At 51.9% G+C, this 27,978-nt stretch overlaps 2 protein-coding genes across 4 annotated transcripts in view; both read right to left on the minus strand.

The window, feature by feature from the left end:
- Positions 1 to 855: 855 nt before the first annotated feature.
- On the minus strand, positions 856 to 13,569 carry grcc10 (gene rich cluster, C10 gene). The gene is made up of 3 exons (XM_043685665.2): positions 13,416 to 13,569; positions 10,146 to 10,322; positions 856 to 3,093 (listed from the first exon to the last, which is right to left on the minus strand). Exons 1-3 carry the CDS (start codon positions 13,486 to 13,488, stop codon positions 2,954 to 2,956), a joined length of 390 nt encoding a protein of 129 aa, XP_043541600.2. The 5' UTR covers positions 13,489 to 13,569; the 3' UTR covers positions 856 to 2,953.
- Positions 13,570 to 15,074: 1,505 nt separating this feature from the next.
- Positions 15,075 to 27,978, minus strand: part of LOC122547490 (CD166 antigen-like) — a 54,132-nt gene continuing 41,228 nt past the window's right edge. For all 3 annotated transcript variants that reach the window (XM_087979388.1, XM_087979387.1, XM_087979386.1), the window contains 4 exons: positions 24,899 to 24,934; positions 22,073 to 22,202; positions 17,005 to 17,086; positions 15,075 to 15,396 (listed from right to left, as the gene is read on the minus strand). In XM_087979388.1, the coding sequence (XP_087835514.1) occupies positions 15,391 to 15,396; positions 17,005 to 17,086; positions 22,073 to 22,202; positions 24,899 to 24,934 (254 nt within the window). In that variant the 3' untranslated portion in view covers positions 15,075 to 15,390. The remainder of the gene's footprint in view (positions 15,397 to 17,004; positions 17,087 to 22,072; positions 22,203 to 24,898; positions 24,935 to 27,978) is intronic.

The following is a 27,978-nucleotide window of genomic DNA, read 5'->3' on the forward strand; positions in this document are numbered from 1 at the left end:
ACCGGGTACAGGAGCAGCTGGAATGATATGGTCGCTTGGAGTAATCCGCAGTTCAAGGTGGAAGGGAAAAACAAACAAACCTGGGGGAATGCAGAAAAAAACCCAAACACTTAACCCTGTCAACATGCACAACCCGTCCCCACTGTCAGACAGCTTAGGATAAAATTATTCCTTGACCGCACCAGCAACCAGATGATAAAAGACACGCTCATCAGGCCAGCGGTTTCAATTTGTTTTGACTGTTGCTCTGCTTGAAAGGAGAGGTGCTTTTTTAAAAAAAGTCTCTGCAGAATCTTTCTCCGGGGTGATGCCGAATACCTGCCATACGTTGTCGGTGTCAGGGCTGCCCACTCCACTCCAGCAGGGATTCATGCAGACACAGGGAGAACATGCAAGTGGCATGCATACAGACAGACAGTCGCCTGATGCTGGAATCGAACCCGGGTCCCTGGTGCTGTAAGGCAGCAGTGCTCACTGCTTAGCCACCGTGCTGCCTTCCACTCCACACCCCATTGCTATGTGAGAGCCCACTATGGCAGGTGTTAGCAACTTCCCTTGCCCCCTCCCCCACCCCGAACATCTTAACTAGCTCGCCCTTCCCCATGGGTGCCACAGCTTTATCAAGGGGCAGGGTGCACCGCACTGTCGAAGGTTGCTGCTTCACAGACGGTCAAGCGGAAACGTCCCGTGGGGTGACTTCCGCACTGCCTCGTGCCCTGGTCATCTTTCATCCCCCAGAGCAGGTGACCTGATCACTCCCATAGCCATGCGAACTTGCTCAGTGGCTCCTGTATTGCAACAACAGCTACACTTCCAATAGAAACACAGCCACCAGTTGCAAAGTCAGAGGGCGTGCAGCAGCCAGGATGGAAAACGCAGTCCTTCCTGCCACTGACTAGAGATCCAAGGAAGGAAGGATGCTAAATCATTCCTGCTTTCCATTTCTCAGTAGACAGCAGCAACGAGCATTTTTAAAACATGCCCTGTTACTGTAGTTAGGTCTCACCAGTGTTAAAGGCAGGAAGCCTGTCTGTGGTCAGTGGGCTGGCTTGGACATGAAGCTTGCCTTTGAAGTTGCAGACGTAACACACTGTCCCAGTGCGGTCTCTGTCTCTGTGGGCTCAGAGTCCTTCGAAATGCAAACTGAAAACAAAATATCGAGGCAATCCTGCTCCAAATCAACAACGCTGCGCCTTTTCCTCCCACACCCCATGTGTCGGGGGAGGGCAAGCTGCTAACAGAGTTTCAAATGGAAACCGTGTGCAGTCAAGAAAGGATACGATGCGGGCAGTGGGTGGCAGATTACAGCACCCCCATCCGCCAAAGACCCCCAGTCCCTTACAATCAATTACAGAAAGAACCAGCCAACATCCCAGAGACAAGCAAGAGCTGTGGCCAGGTGTGAGAGAGGGTAACTGGGTATCTCCACTCAGTCTCAGGGCCACACTGGGACCAAGCAGGGCTGTGGCTGGGTGTGAGAGAGGGTAACTGGGTATCTCCACTCAGTCCCAGGGCCACACTGGGACCAAGCAGGGCTGTGGCTGGGTGTGAGAGAGGGTAACTGGGTATATCCACTCAGTCCCAGGGCCACACTGGGACCAAGCAGGGCTGTCGCCCAGTGTGAGAGAGGGTAACTGGGTATCTCCACTCAGTCTCAGGGCCACACTGGGACCAAGCAGGGCTGTCGCCCAGTGTGAGAGGGGGTAACTGGGTATATCCACTCAGTCCCAGGGCCACACTGGGACCAAGCAGGGCTGTGGCTGGATGTGAGAGGGGGGTAACTGGGTATCTCCACTCAGTCCCAGGGCCACACTGGGACCAAGCAGGGCTGTGGCCGGGTGTGAGAGAGGGTAACTGGGTATCTCCACTCAGTCCCAGGGCCACACTGAGACCAAGCAGGGCTGTCGCCCAGTGTGAGAGAGGGTAACTGGGTATCTCCACTCAGTCCCAGGGCCACATTGGGACCAAGCAGGGCTGTGGCCGGGTGTGAGAGAGGGTAACTGGGTATCTCCACTCAGTCCCAGGGCCACATTGGGACCAAGCAGGGCTGTGGCCGGGTGTGAGAGAGGGTAACTGGGTATCTCCACTCAGTCCCAGGGCCACACTGAGACCAAGCAGGGCTGTGGCCCAGTGTGAGAGAGGGTAACTGGGTATCTCCACTCAGTCCCAGGGCCACACTGAGACCAAGCAGGGCTGTGGCCCAGTGTGAGAGAGGGTAACTGGGTGTCTCCATTCAGTCCCAGAGCCACACTGGGACCAAGCAGGGCTGTGCCCAGTGTGAGAGAGGGTAACTGGGTATCTCCACTCAGCCTTGGAGTCATTCTGGTACCAAAATCAGTGCCACGGGATCTCTACTTTGCGAGTTTGAATGAATTTGCCCACCCTACCCTGGGAGGGAGGGGGCAGGTGCATCAGGTCACCTAGCTGCTGTTTACAAACACACAGCTCAACCACATCCTTAGTTTCACACAAAGCGAGGAACCGAGCAGACTGGTGGTGGTTGGGGGGGGAGGGGGAGGGGGAACACCAGGCACAGTGATTTCCTTTCACTTGCCCTGCCCAGCTCCCGCACCCTCCTCAGATACGGGGATGAAAAGGTGTCTCAGCTCAGGTGCCATGGGCGGGCAGAGGGCTCCACCTGTAGGGGGCACTCCTCAGTGAATTCCCCTCACGTTGGCACTCCTTCCACAAAGACGGAGGGGACTGGTGCTCCGAGTGGGCGGGCAGGAACGTGGCAGACCCGGGGGGGGGGGTACATGATGGGTAGATGTGGAGGGGCCGTGGACGAGAAATGTTCTGAGCACGCCAGAGACAGCGCATGTTTGGCGGCACCACACAGAAACAAACTTTTTGCTTTAAAGGAGGAAAAGGCACGTGCGTCTCTGGACCCAGAGATCCAGCGCCCTCTCCGACCCTCCAACCCCCCCACTCCCCCTTCTCTCTGTCTGGCAAGCTACGATGCGGAGATGTTAGTGCTGTGTGGAGGGACTGTCATCGGAGGCAGAAACATGGACTTGAGCTTGGAGGACATCGCGGCGATCTCAGGGTCCTGACCTTCGTAGGTCTTGATGATACGAGCGAACTTCAGCACCCCTTGAAACAAAAGGAGACATAGGAGAATCACGGAGGAGCAGAAAACCAGGGGGCTACGAGAGTCACATCAGACTCAAAATAGATGCTGCCAGACCTGCTGAGGTTGTGCAGCACCTATTTTTAAAAATCAGCTTTCCAACATCTGCAGTATGTTATGTCAGCATCACAGCAGTGTTCGGGCTCAGGAGGCCATTCAGCCCACCATGCCTGAACCAGTCCTTCAATAAGCATCATTATTTTGTGCCAATCTCCTGCTTTTTTCACCATCCCTTTGTAGATTATTTCTATCCAAATAACACACCTCTTGAATGTCTCAACCGAACCTGCCTCCACCACACTTCCAGGAAATGCTATTCTTATCCTAACTGCGGAAAAGACCTTTTTCTCAGTTCCCATTTGCTCCTTTTGCAAATCCCTTTAAATCTGACCCCCTTGGATTCTTGATCCCTTGATGAGACGGAACACTTCCTCCCTGTCTACTCTCTCACAATGCGGAGGACCCCTCCTTCTCTCCAAAGAGAACAGTCCCAGCATCTCCAACCTCTCCTCGCAGCTGAGATTTCTCATCCTTGGAACCATTCTGTAAATCCCTTCTGCACTCTCTCCAATGCATTCACATCCTTCTTACTGAAGAGTACATACATTTTGTGAAAATGGCCTTTATGGTGAGGGGACAGAGAATGGGAATGGGGGCATGTTGCAACAGTTGTGTAGGGATTTGACAAAACCACACCCAGCAAGCAACAATTTGATTTCAGATAGTCAACATGGTTTTGTCAACGGCAGCTCGTGTCTCACAAACCTCACTGAGTTTTTTGAGAAGGTGACCGAGCATGTAGATGAGGACAGGGCAGTTGACGTGGTATACATGGACTTCAGTAAATCCTTTGATAAGGTTCCACATGGTAGGCTGATGGAGAACATTAGAGGCATGGAACGGAGGGTGATTTAGCAGTTTGGATTAGAAACTGACTTTCTGAAAGAAGGCAGCGAGTGGTGGTTGATGGAAAATATTTAGTTTGGAATCCAGTTACTAGTGGTGTGCCACAAGGATCTGTTTTGGGACCACTGCTGTTTGTCATTTTTATAACTGACTTAGATGCAGGCACAGGTGGATGGATTAGTAAATTTGCAGGCAACACTAAAGTCAGTGGAGTAGTGGACAGTTCGGAAGAATATTATAGGTTGCACCGGGACTTGGGTAAACTGCAGAATTGGGCTGAGAGGTGGCGAATGGAGTTCAATGCAGCTAAATGTGAGGTGATGCACTTTGGGAAGAATAACAGGAAGGCAGAGTACTGAGTCAATGGAAAGATTCTTGGTAGTGTGGATGTGCAGAGGACTCTTGGAGTCCATGTACATAGATCCCAGAAAGTTGCACCCAGGTGGATAGTGCTGTGAAGAAGGCATACGGTGTGTTAGGTTTCATTGGTAGAGGGATTGAGTTCTGGAACCGCAATATCATGCTGCAGCTATACAAAACGCTGGTGCGGCCACACTTGGAATATTGTGTACAGTTCTGGTTGCCCCATTACAGGAAGGATGTGGAAGCATTGGAAAAGGTGCAGAGGAGATTTACCAGGATGTTGCCTGGTCTGGAAGGAAGGTCTTATGAGGAAAGGCTGAGAGACTTGGGTCTTAGAGTCATAGAGATGTACAGCATGGAACCAGAGCCTGTCCATGTCAACCAGATATCCCAACCCAATCTAGTCCCACCTGCTAGCACCCGGCCCATATCGCTCCAAACACTTCCTATTCATATACCCATCCAAATGCCTCTTAAATGTTGCAATTGTACTAACTTCCACCACATCCTCTGGCAGCTCATTCCATACATGTACCACTCTCTGCGTGAAAATGTTGTCCCTCAGGTCTCTTTTATATCTTTCCCCTCTCACCCTAAACCTATGCCCTCTAGTTCTGGACTCCCCGACCACAGGGAAAAGACTTTATCTATTTATCCTATCCATACACATCATGATTTTATAAACCTCTATAAGGTCACCCCTCAGCTTCTGACACTCCAGGGAAAACAGCCCCAGCCTGTTCAGCCTCTCCCTATAGTTCAAATCCTCCAACCCTGGCAACATCCTTGTAAATCTTTTCTGAATCCTTTCAAGTTTTACAACATCTTTCCAATAGGAAGGAGACCAGAATTGCACGCAATATTCCAACAGTGGCCTAACCAATGTCCTGTACAGCCACAACATGACCTCCCAACTCCTGTACTCAATACTCTGACCAATAAAGGAAAGCATACCAAACGCCTTCTTCACTATCCTATCTACCTGCTTTCAAAGAGCTATGAACCTGCACTCCAAGGTCTCTTTGTTCAACAACACTCCCTAGGACCTTACCATTAAGTGTATAAGTCCTGCTAAGATTTGCTTTCCCAAAATGCAGCACCTCGCATTTATCTGAATTAAACTCCATCTGCCACTTCTCAGTCCACTGGCCCAACTGGTCAAGATCCTGTTGTAATCTGAGGTAACCCTCTTCGCTGTCCACTACACCTCTGCAATTTTGGTATCATCTGCAAACTTACTAACTGTATCTCTTATGCTCGCATCCAAATCATTTATGTAAATGACAAAAAGTAGAGGGCCCAGCACTGATCCTTGTGGCATTCCACTGGTCACAGGCCTCAGTCTGAAAAACAACCCTCCTGTTCTCATTGGAAAAGCGGAGGCTAAGAGGGGATTTGATAGAGACATACAAGATTTGTGGGCGGCACGGTGGCACAGTGGTTAGCACTGCTGCCTCGCAGCGCCAGAGACCCGGGTTCAATTCCCGCCTCAGGCGACTGACTGTGTGGAGTTTGCACGTTCTCCCCGTGTCTGCGTGGGTTTCCTCCGGGTGCTCCGGTTTCCTCCCACAGTCCAAAGATGTGCAGGTCAGGTGAATTGGCCATGCTAAATTGCCCGTAGTGTTAGGTAAGGGGTAAATGTAGGGATATGGGTGGGTTACGCTTCGGCGGGTCGGTGTGGACTTGTTGGGCCGAAGGGCCTGTTTCCACACTGTAAAGTAATCTAATCTAATCTAATCTAATCTAATCTAAGTAATCTAATCTAATGATCAGAGGATTAGATAGGGTAGACAGTGAAAGTCTTATTCCTAGGATGATGACATCAGCTTGTACTAGAGGGCATAACTACAAATTGAGGGGTGATAGATTTAAGACAGATGTCAGAGGCAGGTTCTTTACGCAGAGAGTGGTAAGGGAGTGGAATGCCCTACCTGCTAATGTAGTTAACTCAGCCACATGAGGGAGATTTAAACAATCCTTAGATAAGCACATGGATGATTTTGGGATAGTGTAGGGGGACGAGCTGAGAATACTTCACAGGTTGGCGCAACATCGAGGGCCGAAGGTCCTGTTCTGCGCTATATTGTTCTATGCTCTATACTGGTTTGACCCCAGTTGTAAGCTGGAATATACTTGCACTGGAGGAGGTGGTCCAGCTCCAGATTCTGGGATCACCAGAATCACTCACAGGATTACGGGGTTGATCCATTATCAACTGGGATTATACTGTCTGGGGTTTCGAAGATTGAGAGGTGACCTCACTGAAACACAGGAAAGTTGAAGATTTTCAGACCATCGTCATGGGGAGCACACGATGGGCCGAATGGCCTCCTGCTGCTCCTCCTCTGTTCATAGAAACATTCAGGATTCTAGTCAGAGGAAGTTAGAGACAGAATTGCAGGGTAAGGGGTCAAGCATTTCAGACTAAGCTGAGGGGAAAATTGCTTCACTCGAAGATCATTGGGATCCTCCAGCCCAGAGGAGCGTGCGAGCCCAACGTCAAGGAAATTTAAGCCTGAAGTAGGCGGATTCTCAGAGGGAATAAAGGGATGTGGGGAATAGGCAGGAGAGTGGAATTAAGACTGACGATCAGCCAGGGGCAGTTGACAGGGCAGCACAGGCCTCCGTTCCGAATGCTCCTTTCACATCCTGACGCTCCCCGTGAGTTATGGTTTGCGCGTTTTAAGCTGGATAGGCTACATCGTAGGCAACTTAAAGGGTCAAGTCAGGAGGTCAGGGGAGGGGGTGGGGGAAAGTTTTGGCAGAATGAGTAGTGGACAGAGGGGAGTTTCAAAGGAGATAGAAGAGCTTTAAACCTGTCAACAAAGGAATACTCAACTGGGAGTCTGAGGAACCTGAAATTATGGAGGCAATGGATTCCAGCAAAATTAACGTTGACCCTCTCGCTCAAGGCTGCACGGGGATGATATTGTAATGAATGTTATTGCAATGAACACCATTTGAACTGAATTGTAAATCAGGGATTGAGAAAAGGTAGGGTCAGCCCTGGTCGAAATGCAAGACGTGACCACCTCACCAAGAGTGCAAAAAAGTGTGTAGCCTTTCTGAGCAGAAGTATTTTTGTCAGTTACTGCAAAAAGGTTTTTGAGGCTAAGTCATGCCTGATTTCTTAGAATCATACAATTTTACAGCACAACAGGAGGCCATTCGGCCCAGTATGTCTGTCCCGCCTTGAGAAAGAGCTGCTCGCATTCTCCAGCCCAGTCTCCGTAGCCCTCTAAATTCACCACTTCCAAATATACATGCAGCCTTCTTTCGAAACCTCCTCTGGAATCTTCCTCCACCGTTCTCACAGGAAATGCATTTCTAAATCTTAACAACTCCCTGAGTAAAGAAGTTTCTGCTCATCTCAATCCTAGCTCTCCTGCTGACAATCTTGAAATTGTGACCAATCTTGTGTCGATTCTAGTGCTCCCAGAAAAATAAAGATTTCCTCGTATGTTGTTAATATTGGTCTCCCTATGTTAGGAAGGATGTAAGTACATTGGAAGCAGATCAGAAGCTATTTACCAGACAGTCATAGAGATGTACAGCACGGGAACAGACCCTTCGGTCCAACCCGTCCGTGCCGACCAGATATCCCAACCCAATCTAGTCCCACCTGCCAGCACACGGCCCATATCCCTCCAAACCCTCCTATTCATATACCCATCCAAATGCCTCTTAAATGCTGTAATTGTACCAGCCTCCACCACTTCCTCTGGCAGCTCATTCCATTCACATATCACAGTCTGTGTGAAAACCTTGCCCCTTAGGTCCATTTTAAATCTTTCCCCTCTCACCTTAAACCTACGCTCTCTAGTTCTGGACTTCCCCACCCCAGGGAAAAGACCTTGGCTGTTCACAGTATCCAAGCCCCTCATGATCTTATAAACCTCTATAAGGTCACCCCTCAGGGGGAGGAGAAAACAGCCCCAACCTATTAGATTAGATTAGATTACTTAGTGAGGAAACAGGCCCTTCGGCCCAACAAGCCCACACCAACCCATACCCCTACATTTACCTCTTCACCTAACACTACGGGCAATTTAGCACGGCCAGTTCACCTAACCCGCACATCTTTGGACTGTGGGAGGAAACCGGAGCACCCGGAGGAAACCCACGCAGCCACGGGGAGAATGTGCAAACTCCACACAGACAGTTGCCTGAGGAGGGAATTGAACCCGGGTCTCTGGTGCTGTGAGGCAGCAGTGCGAACCACTGTTCAGCCTCTTCCTGTAGCTCCAACCCTGGCAACATCCTTATAAATCTTTTCTGAACCCTTTCAAGTTCCATACCATCCTTCCTATAGCAGGGAGATCAGAATTGGATGCAGTATTCCAAAAGCGGCCTAACCAACATCCTGTACAGCCGCAACATGACCTCCCAACTCCAGTACTCAACACTCTGACCAATAAAGGAAAGCATCCCAAACACCTTCTTCACTATCTTGTCTATGTGTGACTCTACTTTCAAGGAACTACAAACCTGCACTGCAAGGTCCTTTTATGCAGCAACACACCCCAGGACCTTACCATTAAGTGTAGAAGTCCTGCCCTGACTTGTCTTTCCAATGTGCAGCACTTTCATCTGCGTGGGTTTCCTCCGGGTGCTCTGGTTTCCTCCCACAGTCGAAAGATGGGCAGGTCAGGGCGGATTGGCTGTGCTAAATTGTCCACAGTGTTCAGGGATGTGTAGGTTAGGCGCATTAGTCAGGGGTAAATGTAGAGTGATAGGGGAATGGCTCTGAATGGGTTAATCTATGGAGGATCGGTGTGGACTTGCTGGGCTGAAGGGCCCGTTTCCACACTCTATGAATAAACGTATAAACTCCACCCAGTCTGAGGATAGAATCGCACCTGGGTCCCTGGCGCTGTGAGGCAGCGGTGCTAACCACTGAGCTACACCACTGCCGCCCGGATCACAGGGCTCACGCCTCACAATCTGCCTCAGGTTTAACCAGAGGGGGAGACACCCCCCCCAGGGTGGAAAGATGCTGTGCTGGGCTGGTGGGCTGCAGCATGGAGGGAAAGCTCCACGTTGGACGGACGGTTCCAGGGGGCCCCCTGCACGAAGGGAGACAGCGTGGAGAGAAGAAAACTCGAACACGGAGTGAGGGGTGCTGCAGCATTGACGGTAGGCTGTGTGTAAATGAGGAAGAGGAGCAGCGCATTCGGGCCCTCCAACATGCTCCCCCATTCAAGAAAGATCATGTCCTACCTGTGATCTGATCTCCACACGCCTGCCTACCCTCAAAACCTTAAACCCCTGTCAAATATTCCGCTCCAGCATCTTTTCAGGAAAATAGTATCAAACACTCAGAGCAAGAAATTTTATTTTATCTGGTTAAGAGCAACCACCAAATTTTTTTGAAAAAGAAACACTGACCGCAGTTCTATACTCTACCACAGGAGGAAACATCCTCTACATCTATTACCCACAGATCCTATGGATCTTACATGTCCAAAGCAAGCCAGCTTCTAAACTCCAGCAGTATACATCCAGCCTCTCCAATCTTTCCTCAGATCAAAACCGGTCCATTCCAGCTAATAATCCAGTAAACCTACTCTGAGCTGCTTCCACAAGGAGACCAATACTGAGCACAGATCCCCCTGTGGTCTCCCCCGTGCCCTATGTATCTGAAGCATAACCTCCCCGGTTTTGTATTCGAGACAAGCACCGGGGCAGGGGTGTGTCCAGCCCGGAGGGAGGCTCCGATTCGGATTGCGACAGCTTACGGACTTGCCTTCTCCATCGTTGCTGAAGCCGTAGGATTTGATGACGTCCTGCTGGATCTGGGTAGCCACGGGCAGCACAAACTGCAGCATCTTGCCCATGTCGTTACAGGCGTTGTCACGGGCCTCCTCCATCCTCACGGCATTCTCAGGGGAACTGAAGGCCTTGATCACTTCACCCAGCACCACTGAGAACAGGGGGCACAGAGAGAGAGAGAGAGAGAGAGAGAGGCAGGGTGGGGGGGGGGCAGAGAGAGAGAGAGAGAGAGGCAGGGTGGGGGGGGCAGAGACACAGAGGAGAGATAGGACGGGGAGGGGTGGTGGGAAGAGAGAGAGACGGGAGGGGTGGGGGGGGAAGAGAGAGACGGGGAGGGGTGGGGGGGAAAGAGAGAGACGGGGAGGGGTGGGGGGGAAAGAGAGAGACGGGGAGGGGTGGGGGGGAAAGAGAGAGACGGGGAGGGGTGGGGGGGAAAGAGAGAGACGGGGAGGGATGGGGTGTGAAAGAGAGAGACGGGGAGGGGTGGGGGGGAAGAGAGAGACGGGGAGGGGTGGGGGGGAAGAGAGAGACGGGGAGGGGTGGGGGGGAAGAGAGAGACGGGGAGGGGTGGGGGGGAAGAGAGACAGGGAGGGAGGGGGGGGAAGAGAGAGACGGGGAGGGGTGGGGGGGGAGAGAGACGGGGAGGGGTGGGGGGGGAAGAGAGACGGGGGGGGAAGAGAGACGGGGAGGGGTTGGGAGGGGAAGAGAGACGGGGAGGGGTGGGGGGGGAAGAGAGACGGGGAGGGGTGGGGGGGGAAGAGAGACGGGGAGGGGTGGAGGGGGGAAGAGAGACGGGGAGGGGTGAAGGGGGGAAGAGAGACGGGGAGGGGTGAAGGGGGGAAGAGAGACGGAGAGGGGTGGGAGGGGGGGAAGAGAGACGGAGAGGGGTGGGAGGGGGGGAAGAGAGACGGAGAGGGGTGGGAGGGGGGGGAAGAGAGACGGAGAGGGGTGGGGGGGGGAAGAGAGACGGGGAGGGGTGGGGGGGGGAGAAGAGAGACGGGGAGGGGTGGGGGGGGGAGAAGAGAGACGGGGAGGGGTGGGGGGAGGGGAAGAGAGACGGGGAGGGGTGGGGTGGGGGGAAGAGAGACGGGGAGGGGTGGGGGGGTGGAAGAGAGACGGGGAGGGGTGGGGGGGGAGAAGAGAGACGGGGAGGGGTGGGGGGGGAGAAGAGAGACGGGGAGGGGTGGGGGGGGAGAAGAGAGACGGGGAGGGGTGGGGGGGGAAGAGAGGCGGGGAGGGGTGGGGGGGGGGGGAAGAGAGACGGGGAGAGGTGGGGAAGAGAGACGGGGAGGGGTGGGGGGGGGGAAGAGAGACGGGGAGGGGTGGGGGGGGGAAGAGAGACGGGGAGGGGTGGGGGGGGGAAGAGAGACGGGGAGGGGTGGGGGGGGGAAGAGAGACGGGGAGGGGTGGGGGGGGAAGAGAGACGGGGAGGGGTGGGGGGGGGAAGAGAGACGGGGAGGGGTGGGGGGGGGAAGAGAGACGGGGAGGGGTGGGGGGGGGAAGAGAGACGGGGAGGGGTGGGGGGGGGAAGAGAGACGGGGAGGGGTGGGGGGGGGAAGAGAGACGGGGAGGGGTGGGGGGGGGAAGAGAGACGGGGAGGGGTGGGGGGGGGAAGAGAGACGGGGAGGGGTGGGGGGGGGGGGAAGAGAGACGGGGAGGGGTGGTGGGGGGAAGAGAGACGGGGCAGGGTGGGGGGGGAAGAGAGACGGGGCAGGGTGGGGGGGGAAGAGAGACGAGGCAGGGTGGGGGGGGGAAGAGAGACGGGGAGGGGTGGGGGGGGGAAGAGAGACGGGGAGGGGTGGGGGGGGGAAGAGAGACGGGGAGGAGTGGGGGGGGGAAGAGAGACGGGGAGGGGTGGGGGGGGAAGAGAGACGGGGAGGGGTGGGGGGGGAAGAGAGACGGGGAGGGGTGGGGGGGGAAGAGAGACGGGGAGGGGTGGGGGGGGGAAGAGAGACGGGGAGGGGTGGGGGGGGGAGAAGAGAGACGGGGGCGGGGGAGAAGAGAGCCGGGGAGGGGTGGGGGGAGGGGGCGGGGGGGGGGGAAGAGACACCGGAGGGGTGGGGGGGTGAGGGACACGGGGGAGGGGGTGTGGGGTGAGGGACGTGGGGGAGGGACGCGGGGGGTGAGGGACGCGGGGGAGGGGGTGGGGGGTGAGGGACGCGGGAGAGGGGGTGGGGGGGGTGGGGGGGGTGGGGGACGCGGGGGAGGGGGTGAGGGGGTGAGGGGGTGGGGGACGCGGGGGAGGGGGTGGTGGACGCGGGGGGAGGGGGTGGGGGAGGGGGTGGGGGACGCGGGGGGAGGGGGTGGGGGACGCGGGGGGTGGACGCGGGGGGTGTGGGGGATGCGGGGAGGGGTGGGGGCGGTGGGGGACGCGGGGAGGGGTGGGGGCGGTGGGGGACGCGGGGGAGTGTGGGGTGGGGAAGGTGAGGGACATGGGGGAGGGGGTGGGGGGGTGAGAGACGGGGAGGGGGTGGGGGGGTGAGGGACGTGGGGGGGGGTGAGGGACGTGGGGGAGGGGGTGGGGGGGTGAGGGACATGGGGGAGGGGGTGGGGGGGTGAGGGACGTGGGGGGGTGAGGGACGTGGGGGAGGGGGTGGGGGGGTGAGGGACGTGTTGAAGGGTGGGGGGGGTGAGGGATGTGGGGGAGGGTGTGCGGGGGTGAGGGACGTGGGGGAGGGGGTGGGGGGTGAGGGACACGGGGGAGTGGGTGGGGGGGATGCGGGACGTGGGGGAGGGTGGGGTGGGGGTGGTGAGGGATGCGGGGGAGGGTGGGGGGGGTGGGGAGGGGGGTCAGTGTCAGTGACGAAGTGAGCACGGTTGAGGCGAAGGTCGCCCGAGACACGTCAACCAGAAACAACAGACTCACAGAGAGACGTACAGCACGGACACAGACCCTTCAGCCCATCCCGTCCATGCTGACCAGATATCCCAACCCAATCCAGTCCCACCTGCCAGCACCCGGCCCATATCCCTCCAAACCCTTCCTATTCATATACCCATCCAAATGCCTCTTAAATGTTGTAATTGTACCAGCCTCCACCACATCCTCTGGCAGCTCATTCCACACACGTACCACCCTCTGTGTGAAAACGTTGCCCCTTAGGTCTCTTTTATATCTTTCCCCTCTCACCCTAAACCTATGCCCCTCTGGTTCTGGGCCCCCCCGGCCCCGGGGAGTTGGCCCCATCCCTGACCCTCACGGTTTTATAAACCCCCCTCAGCCCCAGGCCGCTCCCTCTCCAACCTTTCGCCTGCTCCAGGCTCAGGCCTCCCGCTGGTTGTTGTTGTTGCTGCTGTTGAGCCGCCGCCGCCGCCATCGCGCCCCCTCGACGCCGGAGAACCCGAGCCCCGAGGCCCCACCGAGACCGGCCCCGGCCGTGGACACACACCGAGGGACAGGGGGAGCGGGCCCTGCAGCCAGGGGGGGTCACAGCGCCACCGCTAGGCCGGAGGACCGCGCCTGCAGCCAGGGGTCACAGCGCCACCGCTAGGCCGGAGGACCGGGGGGGGGAGTGGATAGCAGCGCCACCGCCAGGCTGGAGGACCGCGCATGCAGCCAGGGGTCACAGCGCCACCGCCAGGCCGGAGGACCGCATCCGCCACCGGGGATCACAGCGCCACCGCCAGGCCGGAGGACCAGGCCTGCAGCCAGGGCTCACAGCGCCATCGCGAGGCTGGAGGACCAAGGCCGCCGCCGGGGGTCACAGCGCCACCCTGAGGCCGGAGGACCAGGCCTGCAACTGGGAACGTGAACTCCTGTGGACTGGTGCTATTGAACTGTGTTTCAGCAACTTTGTTTACTCCACCTATAATATCTGTTTATCTGTGTCTGTCTGCAGTTTAAGACAGTGTTAGAGTTTAAGTTGGTGCAGTTATAAGCTGCTATTTCATACTTTTGCTTGCCCACAGTTATAACTGATTTATTTGTAATCGTTAATTCATGTTAAATATAGACTGGCCAGTTTTCCCAGTTAATGTGCCTCCACTAAACAGATATATCAGGGACTTCGAGTGCCTCAATTAAAGCTTTAACACTGGGGGGAGGGGGTGGGGAGATGGTGGTGAGGTCAGGTATCGCCATACTTTCCCAACTGGGTCATCACACAATCCAAAACTCACTTCAAAACAGTTAGTTCTGCATAACGCACTTGAAGGAGGATGCGAATGCCCTTGAGCAGGTACAGATAAAATTTCCGAATGGAAACTCGGTTCTCTCTCTGAAGAAGATTAAGGGCGATTAAACAAAAAAGATATGACAGGTTTCAACCCAATAGACAAAGAAAAACTGTACCCACCAACAGTTGTACAAGGACGAGGGGTGTCCCATTTAAGGTTTTGGGCAAGAGAGATCGGTGGGCAATCTTTTTTTAATGAAATGACGGTAATTACCTAGATCTCATTGCCAGCCAGTGTAGTAACAAACAAAAGCAATTGAATCAACTCAAAAGGAAATTGGATAGGCACTTGCAGAAATAAACTTGTGGGGGTGGGGGAAGAGGATTGACTATATTGCTCTATGAAGATGGGTCATAGACTTGATGAAGGACCTTGCCTGAAACATCAATTTTCCTGCTCCTTATATGCTGTCTGACCTGCTGTGCTTCTCCAGCACCACTCTAATTTTGACTCTAATCTCTAGCATCTGCAGTACCCACTTCCACCATGGACTTGATGGGCCAAATGATCTTCATCTGTTCTGTAATGACTGCAGGACTCTTTATGACTCTGAAAAGCAATAACTTTATTTGGGTTTTAAACATTATGCAAAGCAGTGGTTCAGCCCTCTCCACCATTAATCCATGTAACAGACCAATTGAACTGACTGTGCAGCGATTTGGGGTCTAACCCTTTGATAGGAAGCAAAGGCATTGCACAAGGACACAGACTGAAGAGGGTTGCAATACTGGGTAGCAAAATGAGCAGCTTTTATTTCGTTCAAATAGAGAAGTAAGTTTTAAGCAAACAATCCACCAATAGTAGTGCAAAGGGCAGGTCCAACTTGTCCTGTGGCGGCTTGGCCAATAATTGTTTCAGTAAGGTTATAGACATTGGAGGTTTCATGTTGAATAGCATTGAGAAACTGAAATTAAAATCTTTATTTTATAATACAGAGGTTTAAGGTTCTGGTCTGTCTAACTTTGGCGTTTCTCTGCCTGTCCGAGATGTCACGATGCTCAGGATTCTTTTCCAGCAGAGATTCGGCGAGGCCTGGAAGCTCATCATTCCTGAGATAAAAGAAATTAAGAACTTGCATTCATTTTGCAACCTCAGTGCGCTCCCAATTTACAGCCTGGGCAGCACTTTGCTGTTTGCACTACACCAGCTCTGCTGCAAATGGCAATGCGATGGAGAGCAGATACTCTTTCGTGGTGGTGAGTGCGGGGTGAGTACAGGGGCAGGGAGACCATGGAGAAATCCCCAGTTCCTCTTCAGAACGGGGGAAGTGGGATCTTCAGCCAAGGAGAACTCCAGTTAACATTTGTCTGAAAAGACGGCGTCTCCCACAATGCGGCCCTCCCTCAGTGCACTGCAAGGGCGCTTGAGGCTCTGGAGTAGGGCTGGAACTCCCGCCTCCCTGACATTAGGGTAGGCGTGGGTGCCCCAAATGAGCTGCAGGCAACGTGGGTACAGCAGGTGGGCGCTCAATTGATGATCAGCGACTCAGGCAAATGTTGGCGACTCAATGTAAAACAGCCAAATGTCTGTCAGAAAATCACCGATGGTGTGTGAACTCGGGCGATACCAGCAGCACGTTGGCACCTACACCACACCACCCACCCCCCCATCCCACCCCACCCCACTAGAAGGGCACAACAGGCTGAGGTTTGTGAAGGCACTGACCCAACGTCACATCCATCGGAAGGGTACGAGCGTTAGAACTAAAGGAGGGAAATGGCCACAGTTAGGGTGCAGGGTAGACAGCCAGGAGGCTGGGAGAACACAGCAAGCCAGGCAGCATCAGGAGGTGGGGAAGTCGATGTTTCAGGACTGGGGGTGTGGGTGTGGGGGGGGTGGGGGAGCTGCAGATAAAGGGGGTGGCGGGGCTAGGGTGCTGAGTTGGGGAGAGGGAAAGGGTACGACCTGATTGGTCAATGGGAAGGATGGATCCGGTTGGTGGCAGGGAGCAATGGCAGGGAGGGGGAGGGGCTGGGAAGGGAGACAGGGGATGGGGAGGGAGGCTATTTGAAAGTGGAGACCTCGACGTTGAGTCCTCCAGGCTGTAGGTTGCCCAAGGGGAAGATGAGGTGTTGTTCCTCCGATGTGCAGTTTGGTTCATTGTGGCATTGGAGGAGGCCTGTTCAGTCTCCCCAGGGAATGTAAGCAATGGGTGTCCAAAAGACAGGGCCAAAGGTCAGAGGAGATAGATGAATGAGGTACAGTATTGTAAAGAATGGACGCTGAGGGCAACTCAATCAGTGGGAGAAATGGAGCGGGCAGTGCTGTCATGGTAACCTCACTGGAGCAGTAACCCCAGCCTAATCTGTGGACGTAGGCTTGAATCCCACCAGCACACGTGGTCAAGTTTTGATTCAATACAAGAAAACTTTGAATGGAAACTGCTGGCACCATAGCAACCATCACTGATTGTTTAAAAAAAAGACCCATCTGGTTCACTAATGTTCTTTATGGAGAGAAATCTGTCACCTTTACCTGGTCTGGCCTACATGGAGTTGATCTTTCTACTGCCCTCTGGGCTATCAGGTATTTTCTTTAAGTGTAAACCATGGTCAAGCGAGCGATGCCCACATCCCATGATGAATAAATAAAAAAAGACTGAGGGGAATAGAAAATTTTAAAAAAACACAATTCCATTGCGGATTAAAGTGACTCACCTCTCCGATGACTTTTTCCACTGTCGGAGGAACATTCCCTGGATCCATTGGACTCTTCTCCTCTAGATCATTCAAAGGTTGCCTTAACAAAAAGGGTATTAGCTAAACTAGTGGAAAGTTTCAATAAAGGGTAGTGGCATCGCAGTACAGAACTTAAATATGACTGAAGCGAAACAAAAAGCTGCACTCGAAAGTTTTCATCTTTTCATTCTTCAGGACACACACTCAAGAATGCCAAATCCTGAAGGGAACATCGGTTTATAAAGCCCGTGGAAAAGGGTGCTGATTGGTTGGCCATGATCAGAGTACAGAGGAACCTTGATTATCCTAATGAGATGGGCGGGCAATATTTCGATCAGATAATTGATTATTCGGTTAATTGATTCAGTGTCTCACCTCTGGGGCTGGGTGTTTTCTGAAATTTCCGTTTCCCTCACTCTGCCTGCCTTGTTGCCTCTCTCTGCCTCAGGGTTTGGTTCTGAGCAGAAACACACTGGTGTGTAAGGGACCTGCCGCATTGCTGAAGCCCTCCCCTCCCCCCCCCCCCCCCGCCCCTATCAGTTCAATGGGATTGACACAGTGAGCACTTGCTAAGTCCGCTCCCCGTTGAGGAGACTAGGCAGCAGTACCCCACGCGCGAGCCCCTTCACCCCTGCCTGCCCCCCCAACCCAGTCCAACCTTGGTGTCCGGACTGGACACCAACACAGCAAAGCTGCTGCTGCCTTTATGGGGTGAGTCTCAAAATAGCACGTGCACGCGCACACACACACGACACACACGTACATACACACAGCCACACACATACTCACAAACACAAAAGCACAGACATACACAGCCACACACACACACACACACGTGGGTGCACACATGACATTTTACTGAAACATTTTTCAAGTTCCCTGTACAGGACAATGGCCGTTCTAGTAGCTCACCAGCAGGTCCTCCTGTACAACAAGACTTTGAGTGAGCCGCAGTTGTAGTGTGGAAAAGGTGTGGTTGCCTCGCAGCACAGCAGGATCCCACCGGCAGCAATGAGATGCATGACTGAGGTCTCTGGACACCATGAAAGGTTAGCATCCCCATCGTGAGAGCAATGGGTTCCCCCATCTCCTGCTGTATCTTCAGTGACATGGGCGAGGGTGTGGTGTCAAAGGCTGGTGGAAAAGGCCAGTGGGAACTGCCCCGCACTCTCACCCTTTCCTCCGCCCCTGTCCACCACCCTGAGAGAGATAGGGTGGCACAGTGGCTCAGTTGTTAGCACTGCTACCTCACAGTGCCAGGGACCCGGGTTCGATTCCAGCCTCGGGCAACTGACTGTGTGGAGTTTGCACATTCTCCCCCCGTGTTTGTGTGGGTTTCCTCCGGGTGCTCCGGTTTCCTCCCACAGTCCGAAGATGTGCAGCTCAGGTGAAAGGGCCGCGCTAAATTGCCCATAGTGTTAGGTTAGGTGCATTAGTCAGGGGTAAATGTACAGTAATAGGGTAGGGGAATGGGTATGGGTGGGATACTCTTTGGAGGGTTGGTGTGGACTTGTTGGGCCAAAGGGTCTGTTTTCACAGTGTAGGGATTCCATGATGTGTACAGTCACTCATAACCATCCACCTCGTCAGAGTCAGTGTGTTGACCCAAAAGGGCTGTGGGCCTAAAGCTGGCAAATGGGACTGGATTAGGTTGGGATATCTGGTCAGCTTGGATGAGGTGGACCGAAGGTTTCTGGTTCTGTGCTGTATATCTCCATGAATCTATTATTGGAGGGTGCGGAAGGGGAAACCCACAGTGCACAACCTCCAGGACCTGGAGTCAGCCGGAAAGTCCAACTCTGGGATAAAATTAATGGGGAGGGTAAGGTGGGACAGACTCGATGGGCAGAGGGGTCTCTTTTATGCTGTCATAATCTGACAGCGCTGGTTTCACTGACTGATAGAGCAGGCTGAAGGGGGTTTGAAAGATTCATTCGTAAGTCTCTTCTCCACAGTACAGTAAATGCCCTTCAGCCCGTCATGTGTCATCATTCCCACCTTACTCCCCCTGCCGTCCCCAAGAACGTTTGACTCCCTTGTTAGTCAGGAACCTCTCTCATGTCTACACAGCACAGAAAGGAAAATACATAGTGAATCTGTGGAACTCTTAGTTCCCCGCCCCCTGCCAGAGGATTGTGAGTCCTCCGTCTCTGAGTATCTCTAAGGCTGAGATGGGCCAGTTTTCAGTCTCTCAGGGGGACCAGGGGATAGGGGAATTCGGTGAGGCTGAGGCAGTCGATCAGCCTTGGTTGTAGCGAGTGGCACAATAGACAGAATGGTTCAGCCCTGCTCCTGCTTCTAACCGTTACATGCTCTGACAGTGCCTTTAACATAGCAAGCTATCCCCAGACACGTCAGACAGTGCTTTCCGAACACAATTTCACACTGAGTCACAAAGGGCAGTGTTAGTGCATGGAGTGGGGGGCAGGGGGAATAAATACTAGCGTGATCGAAATTAAGGTACTTGGCAGTCTTGAGATAAGTGCTGTGGTTCTGGTCAATTCCTTCCACCTTATAGCAATACCAGCCTTTGTAAGCCAATTATTGAGAATCACGATTGATTAGGAGCAGTCAGCATGGCTTTGTGTGTGGGAGATCATGCCTCGCAAATTTGTTCGCATTCTTTGCCGAAGTGACCAGGAAGGTTGATGAGGGCAGAGTGGTAGACATAGTCTATATGGATTTCGGTAAGGCCTGTGATAAGATTCCATATGGTAGGCTGCTCTGGAAGGTAAGATCGCATGGAATCCGGGGGGAGCCAGCAAATTGGATACACAGTTGGCTTGATGGTAGAAAGCAGAGGGTAACAGTGGAAGGATGCTTGTCAGACTGGAGGCCTGTAACTAGCAGAGTGCTCCAGGGGTTGGTGTTGGGCCCAATACTGTTTGTTATCGACATCAATGATTTGGATGAGAACGTACAAGGCACGATTAGTACGTTTACTGATGACACTAAAATAGGTGGGATCGTGGACGGTGAGGAAGGTCCTCAGAAATTGCAGCAGGACCTTGTTCAGCCGGGGAAGTGGGCCGAGAAATGGCAAATGGAGTTTAGCATAGATAAGTGTGAGGCCTTGCATTTTGGAAAGTCAAATCATGGTGAATGGTAGGGTCTTAAGGAGTGTAGTGGAACAGAGGGATCTTGGAGTTCAGGTACACCATTTACTGAAAGTGGAATCTCAGATAGACAGGGCAGTGAAGAAGGTGTTTGGCAGACTGGCATTGAGTACAGAAGTTGGCGAGTTACGTTGTAGTTATACAGGACATTGGTAAGGCTGCATTTGGAGTATTGTGTTCTGTTTTGGTCACCTTGCTATAGGATGTTATTAAACTGTAAAGAGTGCAGAAATTATAAGGATGTTGCCAGGACTCAACAGTTGAGTCATAGGGAGAGGTTGAACATGCTAGGACTTCTTTCTTTAGAACTTGGGGGACTGGGTGGTGGTGGGGGGGTGGGGGTGGGGGGGGGAATGTTATAGAGGTGTATAAGATCATGAGAGGCATGGATAGGGTGAATGCACTCAGGGTTGGGGAATAAAGGATTAGAGGGCATCAGTTTAAGGTTAGAGGGGAAAGAATAAAAAGGAACCTGAGGAGCAATTTTCTTTTACACAGAGGGTGGTAGGCATATGGAATGAGCTCGCGGTGGAAGTGGTTGAGGTGGATACATTAACATTTAAAAGGCATTTGGACAAATACATGGGTAGGAAAGGTTTAGAAGGATATGGGCCAAATGCAGGGAAATGGGGTTAGCGTGGTCGGACATTTTGGTTGGCATGGAACAGTTTGGGCTGAAGGGCCTGTCTCCGTGCTGTAGGACACTATGCCTCTAAGCAGCACAAGAGGAACTGAGAATACAGACAGGTTGGTCACAAACATGTGAATCAGGAGCAGTGGCCATTTGGCCTCAGAGTTCTGAGGAAGGGTGACCAGACCCGAAGCATTAACTCTGATTTCTCTCCGCGGCCAGACCTGCTGAGTTTTTCCAGCCATTTCTGGTGTTTGTGTCTTGGCTTGACCCCTGCTGTGGCTATTTTTCACCCCCCCCCCCAGCGGAACAGACGCGTGGTCAAACAGTTAGCTTCGAAGGGAGGGGGAAGGGGAGCCGGCAAGGCAGGGAGGTTGAGAGGGGGGAATCCTGGAGTTCAGGTGCCTCAGTGGCTGAAAGCACACCCTCTAATGGAGGGACCGTAAAAATCACGAGAGGCCAGAGCTGGGGAGAAGCACTGAGATCGCGGAAGATTGTGGGGCTCAGAGGGGATTGTGGAGCCAGGTACAGGGTCAGGATGTAGAGGGATCTGAATGTTTGGTGACTATTTTAGCTCTGTTGTCACAGCAGTGCTATTGGCCGCACCATTGCAACAGGTGTTAGCTCAAACATGGAAGCTCCATCAAGAACCGAATGATTGATTTTACGGTTATACTCCAGGCAGGGAATGGAAGGGAAGCAGTTGCACAGCAGCAAGGTCACTAGACCTGGAATCCCAAGGCCGGGACTAACGGGCTGGGGGTCGAAAGTGGGTTCCGATGCCAGTGCGACATCTGAAGGGATTTAAATTTGGCTGACGTTGCAATGAAGTGCTGGTCTCAGTCATTCATGAATTTACAGCAAGTTTATGAATCCTCCAGTTCTTTGATGTCCCTCGGAGGAAATCTGCTGTCATTACCTTGTCTGGTCCAAACACTGAGGGTAACTGCCCCCGAGATAGCCAGACTGAACGATAAATACCAGCGATCCTCATGTTTCGAGAATAAATTTTTTTTAAAAAATGAAAAAGCATACTAAAACCAACATGGGGAACAGGTGAGGTGAACAGCATTGTTGGAATGAAGAGGAATCTAGCTGATTATGTGAGTGAGAAAGACAATAAGTAGTGGCTGAAAGGGTTAGATATGAACACCCGTGTGTGGAGCACAAACAATAGGATGGGCCAGATGGACCGAATGGCCTCCCTCTGTACTGTAAATGCTGTGTAATTCTATGCCAGCCTGAAGACAAGGACAGGAGGGATGTTTCACTGCGGGATAAATATGTAACGTTGACTTACTTCTCCGTCTTCTTCCTGTAGTAGCACAGGTAATATGCGACACTGGTTAAGAAAGCCACGACCATTAATGTCACCAGGATTCCAATAATCATGGCATCCCTATTCAGGGCTTTGGACTCCCCATGACGATCTGAAAAATACAGCATATCAAGTCACACAGGAATGGGTGCGCTGTTAAAATCCTTGCTTTTGCCATTAAATCACTCCCAGGACTTTGGTCTCTCACTGGTCCCATAACTGACCTCTTCCAGTTGAGCACCCCCTTCCCAACTCTTAGTGTCTCCCCATAGTGCACCCCTCACTCGCCCCACATTAGCAGCTTTGCCTTTAACATGCATGCACCCCATACTCTGTTATTCCCAATCTAAACCCATTCAGAAGCCCCCCCAATCTCCGTTTCCTCATTTAAGACTCCATTTCTTTCCAACACATGATCTCTATTGGCTTGCTGTGATACTTGCTTGTTGTCAGTATTCTGGGATCATTCTTCAAGCAGTTATTGAGAGGCAATGAAAGAGTCCTCAGGCAGTGAATGATGGGAGTCTTTTGGACATGGAAGATACATGTTTGGCAATGAATGACACAACACTTTGAATGTAATTGGGACAGCCCTACCTCTGATGAGCATAAAACTGTGATTTAAGCTGTGTGATTTACATATATTTAAATATCATTTGTTTTGAGTTTGGAATTTGAAATTTTGAAGCAGTGGCATATGGGTTTCTGTGTGTCTGAAGAGGATGAATGATTAACTTGTAAGTACTTTTGTAGCCATGTGATGTCTTTTATTTTTAAAAAAATGTCTGATAGAGAGCTAGTTTTGGAGTAACAAGTATGTGTTTACATCGGGAGCGGGGTTTACGAGTGAACTATGTAAACAGTGAAACAATGAAGTGTATTAATTTTCAGAGAGAAGACTGCGTTTGCTGGTATTGACACACGCTGGTACTGTGCCACCTCAAGTCACACATGTGCAAGTTCCAGGGGGATGTGGTGGGCTGGGGGAAGGGAAGAGGTAAAGACGACTCCGGGGAGAGGAAGGAAGCTTGGAGGAGATCAGGATCTGGAAGAGAACTGCATTGGGGGTGGGGTTAGGGTGGGGCAGGAGAGAGGTGGGATAAAAAAATAGAACTGGGATGGGGATGGGGAGAGAGCCAGGGAGGGGGGAAGGAAATAGAGCAGGGTTGGGGAAGGGGACAGCTGGAAGGGGTGAGGGAGGGGACCAGGGACAGAGAGCAGAAGAGCGCGGGTAGGGGTAAGAAGGCCGAGGGGAGCATGGAAGGGAGATGGGGTGGGGGGGTGTCCTGTCTCCTCAGCCCTCCTGTGCCACCTCCTCCTGTATCCTGGTCTCTGCTCACACTAACATTTCCTGGGTTCTGGTTTCACCTTGTTGACTCCCCCTGCCCCAACCTTGCCTCCTGCACCCTTTACATTTCACAGTCTGGGAGTCCCTCACAATCCTGCATCAACATCCCTTTCCCCACCACTAACACCTGGTGCAAAACCACAGGCCCTTCCCTACAGTTTTGGTGTCAGTAAACATTGCCTTTATTTGGTTGGTGGAAACACACCCATAGATTTTGGGGGAAATAAATAATTCCAACTGGGCAGATCTTCAAAAGGCTGATGCTGGATGTGAGGAAGGGAGAGGATAGTTTAGAATTGTCAAAAAATAGCTGACCTCAGTGTAAAGGGTTTAAACACTTTCTAGATTCTAAATGTTTGGTTAAAACCTTGAAGGGGTTATGCGAAGCTGAGAAAGTCTAAGCTCAGTTACATGACAAACCAAAGAAGAGACCATCAGACTCTCAAGACTATCGGATTACCAAGAACTGAGTCAAACCCAGTGTGTGAAAGAGAAGGGATTTCTCTTTGCTATTTGAGTACTGTAAAGGAGTGTTTTTTGTACTGATGGGATTGTATTTTTACCCTGCATTTCAAAACCTTTAAACATATGTTCCAGGCAAATGGCTTGGTTTATTCAATCTTATCTCCATTTCTTTTGTGTCGTAAAATTCTGTTTTCTTGCTGAACCTGAGTCTGGAGGTTTGCATTTCAGTGAGAACCCACCTTGCTAAAACCAAAAACAAAATGTGAACCATCGATTACAGTCCAGTCATAAGTTCAGCTGGGATCACAACAGCAACAGGAAATGAAGAGTGTGTAGTAAATAGCAACGAGATGTGAGCTAAACAATGAGAGATTGATGTACAGTGGAATATGGAATACCACTAATTGGGGATAGTCATTTATGGAGTATAGATAATGTGATATATCAACAAAGAAATGCAATAATGTGGCATTTATTAAGATAGAGAAAGGAGGTGCAGTGGAATTTGAGGATGATCAACTGGGTAGAGTGAAATACGGGGGGAGGGGAGGGAGGAAGGTGGGGTGCAGTTATTGCCCAATAGAGTAGAGTGGGATAAAGGAAGACGAAAGTGGGTACAGAATAGGGCAAGTGGAACAGAGTCAGTACAAAGAGGGGCGCAGTAGGATTTGGAGAACACAGTATCGGGTAAAGTTTGACAGAGAAAGCACCAAGTGTGAATTACGTATTCTTTTAACCAGCACAACCGATGTGGATGTAATAAAATATCTCATTCCAGAAATGATGGGTTAGAAAGTTCCTGTGAGTGAAAGTCACGGTCAAACGGGAGGTCACTTGCCAGCCTACGGTTTGCAGGTAGGTTACACCTGTGTTAAAAGAGCAATGTTCCCCCGGCCTGCCTTAAACTCTTGCCCGTCACCCTCACTCATATTGAATAATCAATGCCCCGGTAAGATTCAGTTGGACAGTGGTTGTGCCCTTGACAAGGTTCATACCTGCAGAATGACTCTCTTTGGCAATCGCTGGAAACACTGTTCAGGAAGAAAATGGTAAAAACGTCAGAGCAAGATCCTTTACAACAGCTCCCTCTCCCACCACGTCACATTAGAAGCTGCCTTACTTTAGTTTTTGTCCTATACCTCTTCCCCCAGTCTAATCAGGGTGTCAGCTGTAAGGCTGATGGGGTAGCGTTACCATCTCTGCTGGGTTCAGGCCGACACTTCCCTGTAAGATTAGATGTGCGCACTGCGCAGATTTGCAGACTTTCAGGTGTTGATGTTAATAACGGGGGTCCCCATTTCTCCTCCCAGGTTATTATAAATGGTCTCACAGGCGAGGGCTTCACTGTATCCTGGCTAACATTTACCCCTTTACCAATGTCACTGAAATGTGGTCTGTTTCTTTAATGGCTGGTGGGATCTTCCTGTGTATAACTTGACCGCTGTTTCTTTGACGGCTCAACAGCAATTACGCTTAAAGACAAAACTTCAATCTCTGAAGGAAACCTCCTGGGATTGTGAAAGTTAACATTGAAATTCAATTATCCATTTATGACATTGTTCTCCTGACTGTTTGCCCCTTCCTAATGAGGGCTTATGTTCGAAACATCGACCTTCCTGCTCCTCGGATGCTGCCTGACCGGCTGTGCTTTTCCAGCACCACACTTTTTGCCTCTGATCTCCAGCACCTGCAGTCCTTACTTTCTCCTATTTAGTAGAATCGCAGAACCCCTACAGTGTGGAACCAGGCCCTTCGGCCCAACAAGTCCACACCGACTCTCTGAAGAGTAACTCAGCCAGACCCATTCCCCTACATTTACCTCTGACTAATTCACCAAACCTACACATCTCTGAGCACTATGGGCAGTTTAGCACGGCCAATTCACCTAACCTGCACGCCTTCGGATTGTGGGAGGAAACCGGAGCACCCGGAGGAAACCCACGCAGGAGAATGTGCAAACTCCACACAGACAGTTGCCCGATGCTGGAATCGAACCGGGATCCCTGGCGCTGTGAGGCAGCAGTGCTAACCACTGAGCCACCGTGACCACCCAATTTGCCCCTTGGGTTGGTCACATCACCCGAAGCTGCTATCCCTGTCAGCTGTCACTCCACAGGATGCCAATGTGTACTGTACATCATTGGCTGTTCCTTACACATTATTTAACCAGACGTTCATCACAGTCTATGCCAACCTTATAGTCATGCCAACCTGTAGCCCCCCTCTCCACCAACCTGCGCCAACAAGGGCTCACTGTTTAAACATAAGGGATTGATGTCTTTTGTGTCAGAGATGGGCCAAATGCTTTTCTCTCCGAGGATTGAGAACCTTTGGAGCTCTCAACACAATGGAGACAGTCCGCTCGAATACTTTTAAGACAAATTCTTCACAAACAAGGGGCTGCAAGGATATCAGCAGAAGACAGGAGTGTGGTATAATCAGATCAGCCATATGGAATGGTGGGACAGGCTCAAGGGGCCTACTCCTAAGTGTACTCGGTTTTAACAAGACTAGATGCAGACCCAAAGACACCCTATCTAATCCCACCTCCCTGCAGCTTGAGGTGTCGATCAAGGTATTTTCGGAAACAGGTTTCGAGACTCTGTCTCCATCGGCAAGCCGGGCAGTGACATCCAGACACCCACCACCCTCTGTGTAAAAAAGCTTTTCCTCATGTCCCCTCTCTAATCCTGCTTGAATCTACCAACCCTGGTTTTTCTGAAGTCTCTGCCAAGGGAAATAGGTTCTTCTTGTCCCCTCTACCTCTACCCCTCCCAGTGTTGTGTACCTCAATCATGTCACCCCTCAGCCTTTTGTCTCCTCCAAGAAAAAAATGACCCCAACCTCTCCAACCTCCTCCTCCTCGCAACAACTCTCCAGCCCCTGGCAAAACGCTCGTCAACCTATGCTCCCTCTCCAGATTAATTACTGTAACGTTGTGACCAGAACTGCACACAATACACCAGCCGTGACCTCACCAGTGCCTTACACTAATTCTAACAGGGCTGGACACACTGGATGTTGGGTGGGGAGTCTAAAAGCACAGTCACAGTTTCTGGATAGACAGTAGGTCATTTCAAACTTCACTCAGAGGGTCTGGAGTCCTGTGCAGAGTTTCGGTCATGGGACCAAAATCAGTTAAGGATACACTTACGCTGGAAACTGTACAGCAGAGGTTTACTAACTTGATCCTTGGGATGAGGAGGTTGCCCTGTGATGTGGAGATGGGAAAGTCTCTGGGGTTTAGAAGGGGGGGAGAGGGGGGGGGGGGGTGATCTCATTGAGAAAATGAGAATTCTCAGAATTGACTGTAAGAGATTGTCCCCACTCTCCCCGGTGCTCCATGTTAATATGTCCATGGCCAGGTCTGGGCACAGGGCTGAAGGTACTGGAGCATGGGAGTGGCATGGTGGCTCAGTGGTTAGCACTGCTACTTCACAGCACCAGGGACCCGGGTTCGATTCCAGCCTCAGGTGACTGTCTGTGCGGAGTTTGCATGTTCTGTTCCGGTTTCTTCCCCACAATCCAAAGATGTGCGGGTTAGGTGGAATGGCCATGCTACATTGTCCGGCAGTGTCCAGGGATGTGGAGGCTTGGTGGGTTAGCCAGAAATAAAATACAGGGATGGGGTTGGTCTGGGTGGGATGCTCTTCAGACGGTCAGAAGGGATCCGATGGACCGATTGGCCTGCTTCCACAACGTAGGGATTCTACGGTTCAAAGCAGAGCATTTGTCACCCATTCCCTAATTGAGTTAAAGGGCAACCAGGCAGGTTTCCTGTAGGACATTAGTGAGTCAGATGGGGTTTTCCAGACAATTGACAAGGTCATCATTCAACCTTTTAATTCCAGGCTTAATTTTTAAAATTGAATTCAAATTCCACCATCTGCCCTGGCAGGATTTGAACCCATGTTCCCAGAACATCACTTGGGTTTTTAGATTAACAGCTCAGCGATGATACCATTCGGTTATTTCCCTCACCATGATGCCAGACAGTAATCTAGCCTTCAGCACTGTACCCAGAGCCGGGCATGGGATCGTCACATTTAACACTCATTCTGGTCTGAGAGAGATT

This window comes from Chiloscyllium plagiosum, unplaced genomic scaffold, assembly GCF_037043375.1.
Source record: "Chiloscyllium plagiosum isolate Xiang-an unplaced genomic scaffold, Cpla_swu_hap1 HiC_scaffold_35, whole genome shotgun sequence".
In the NCBI taxonomy this organism is placed as follows: Eukaryota; Metazoa; Chordata; class Chondrichthyes; order Orectolobiformes; family Hemiscylliidae; genus Chiloscyllium; species Chiloscyllium plagiosum.

Excerpts from the sequence above, each read along its gene's own strand:
- grcc10 (XM_043685665.2), bottom strand. The coding sequence starts at position 13,488 with ATGGCGGCGGCGGCGGCTCAACAGCAGCAACAACAACAACCAGCGGGA. Across the intron at positions 10,323-13,415 it reads GAGCCTGGAGCAGGCGAAAG|TGGTGCTGGGTGAAGTGATC; the intron begins GTTGGAGAGGGA and ends CCCTGTTCTCAG. Across the intron at positions 3,094-10,145 it reads CTTCAGCAACGATGGAGAAG|GGGTGCTGAAGTTCGCTCGT; the intron begins GCAAGTCCGTAA and ends TTTTGTTTCAAG.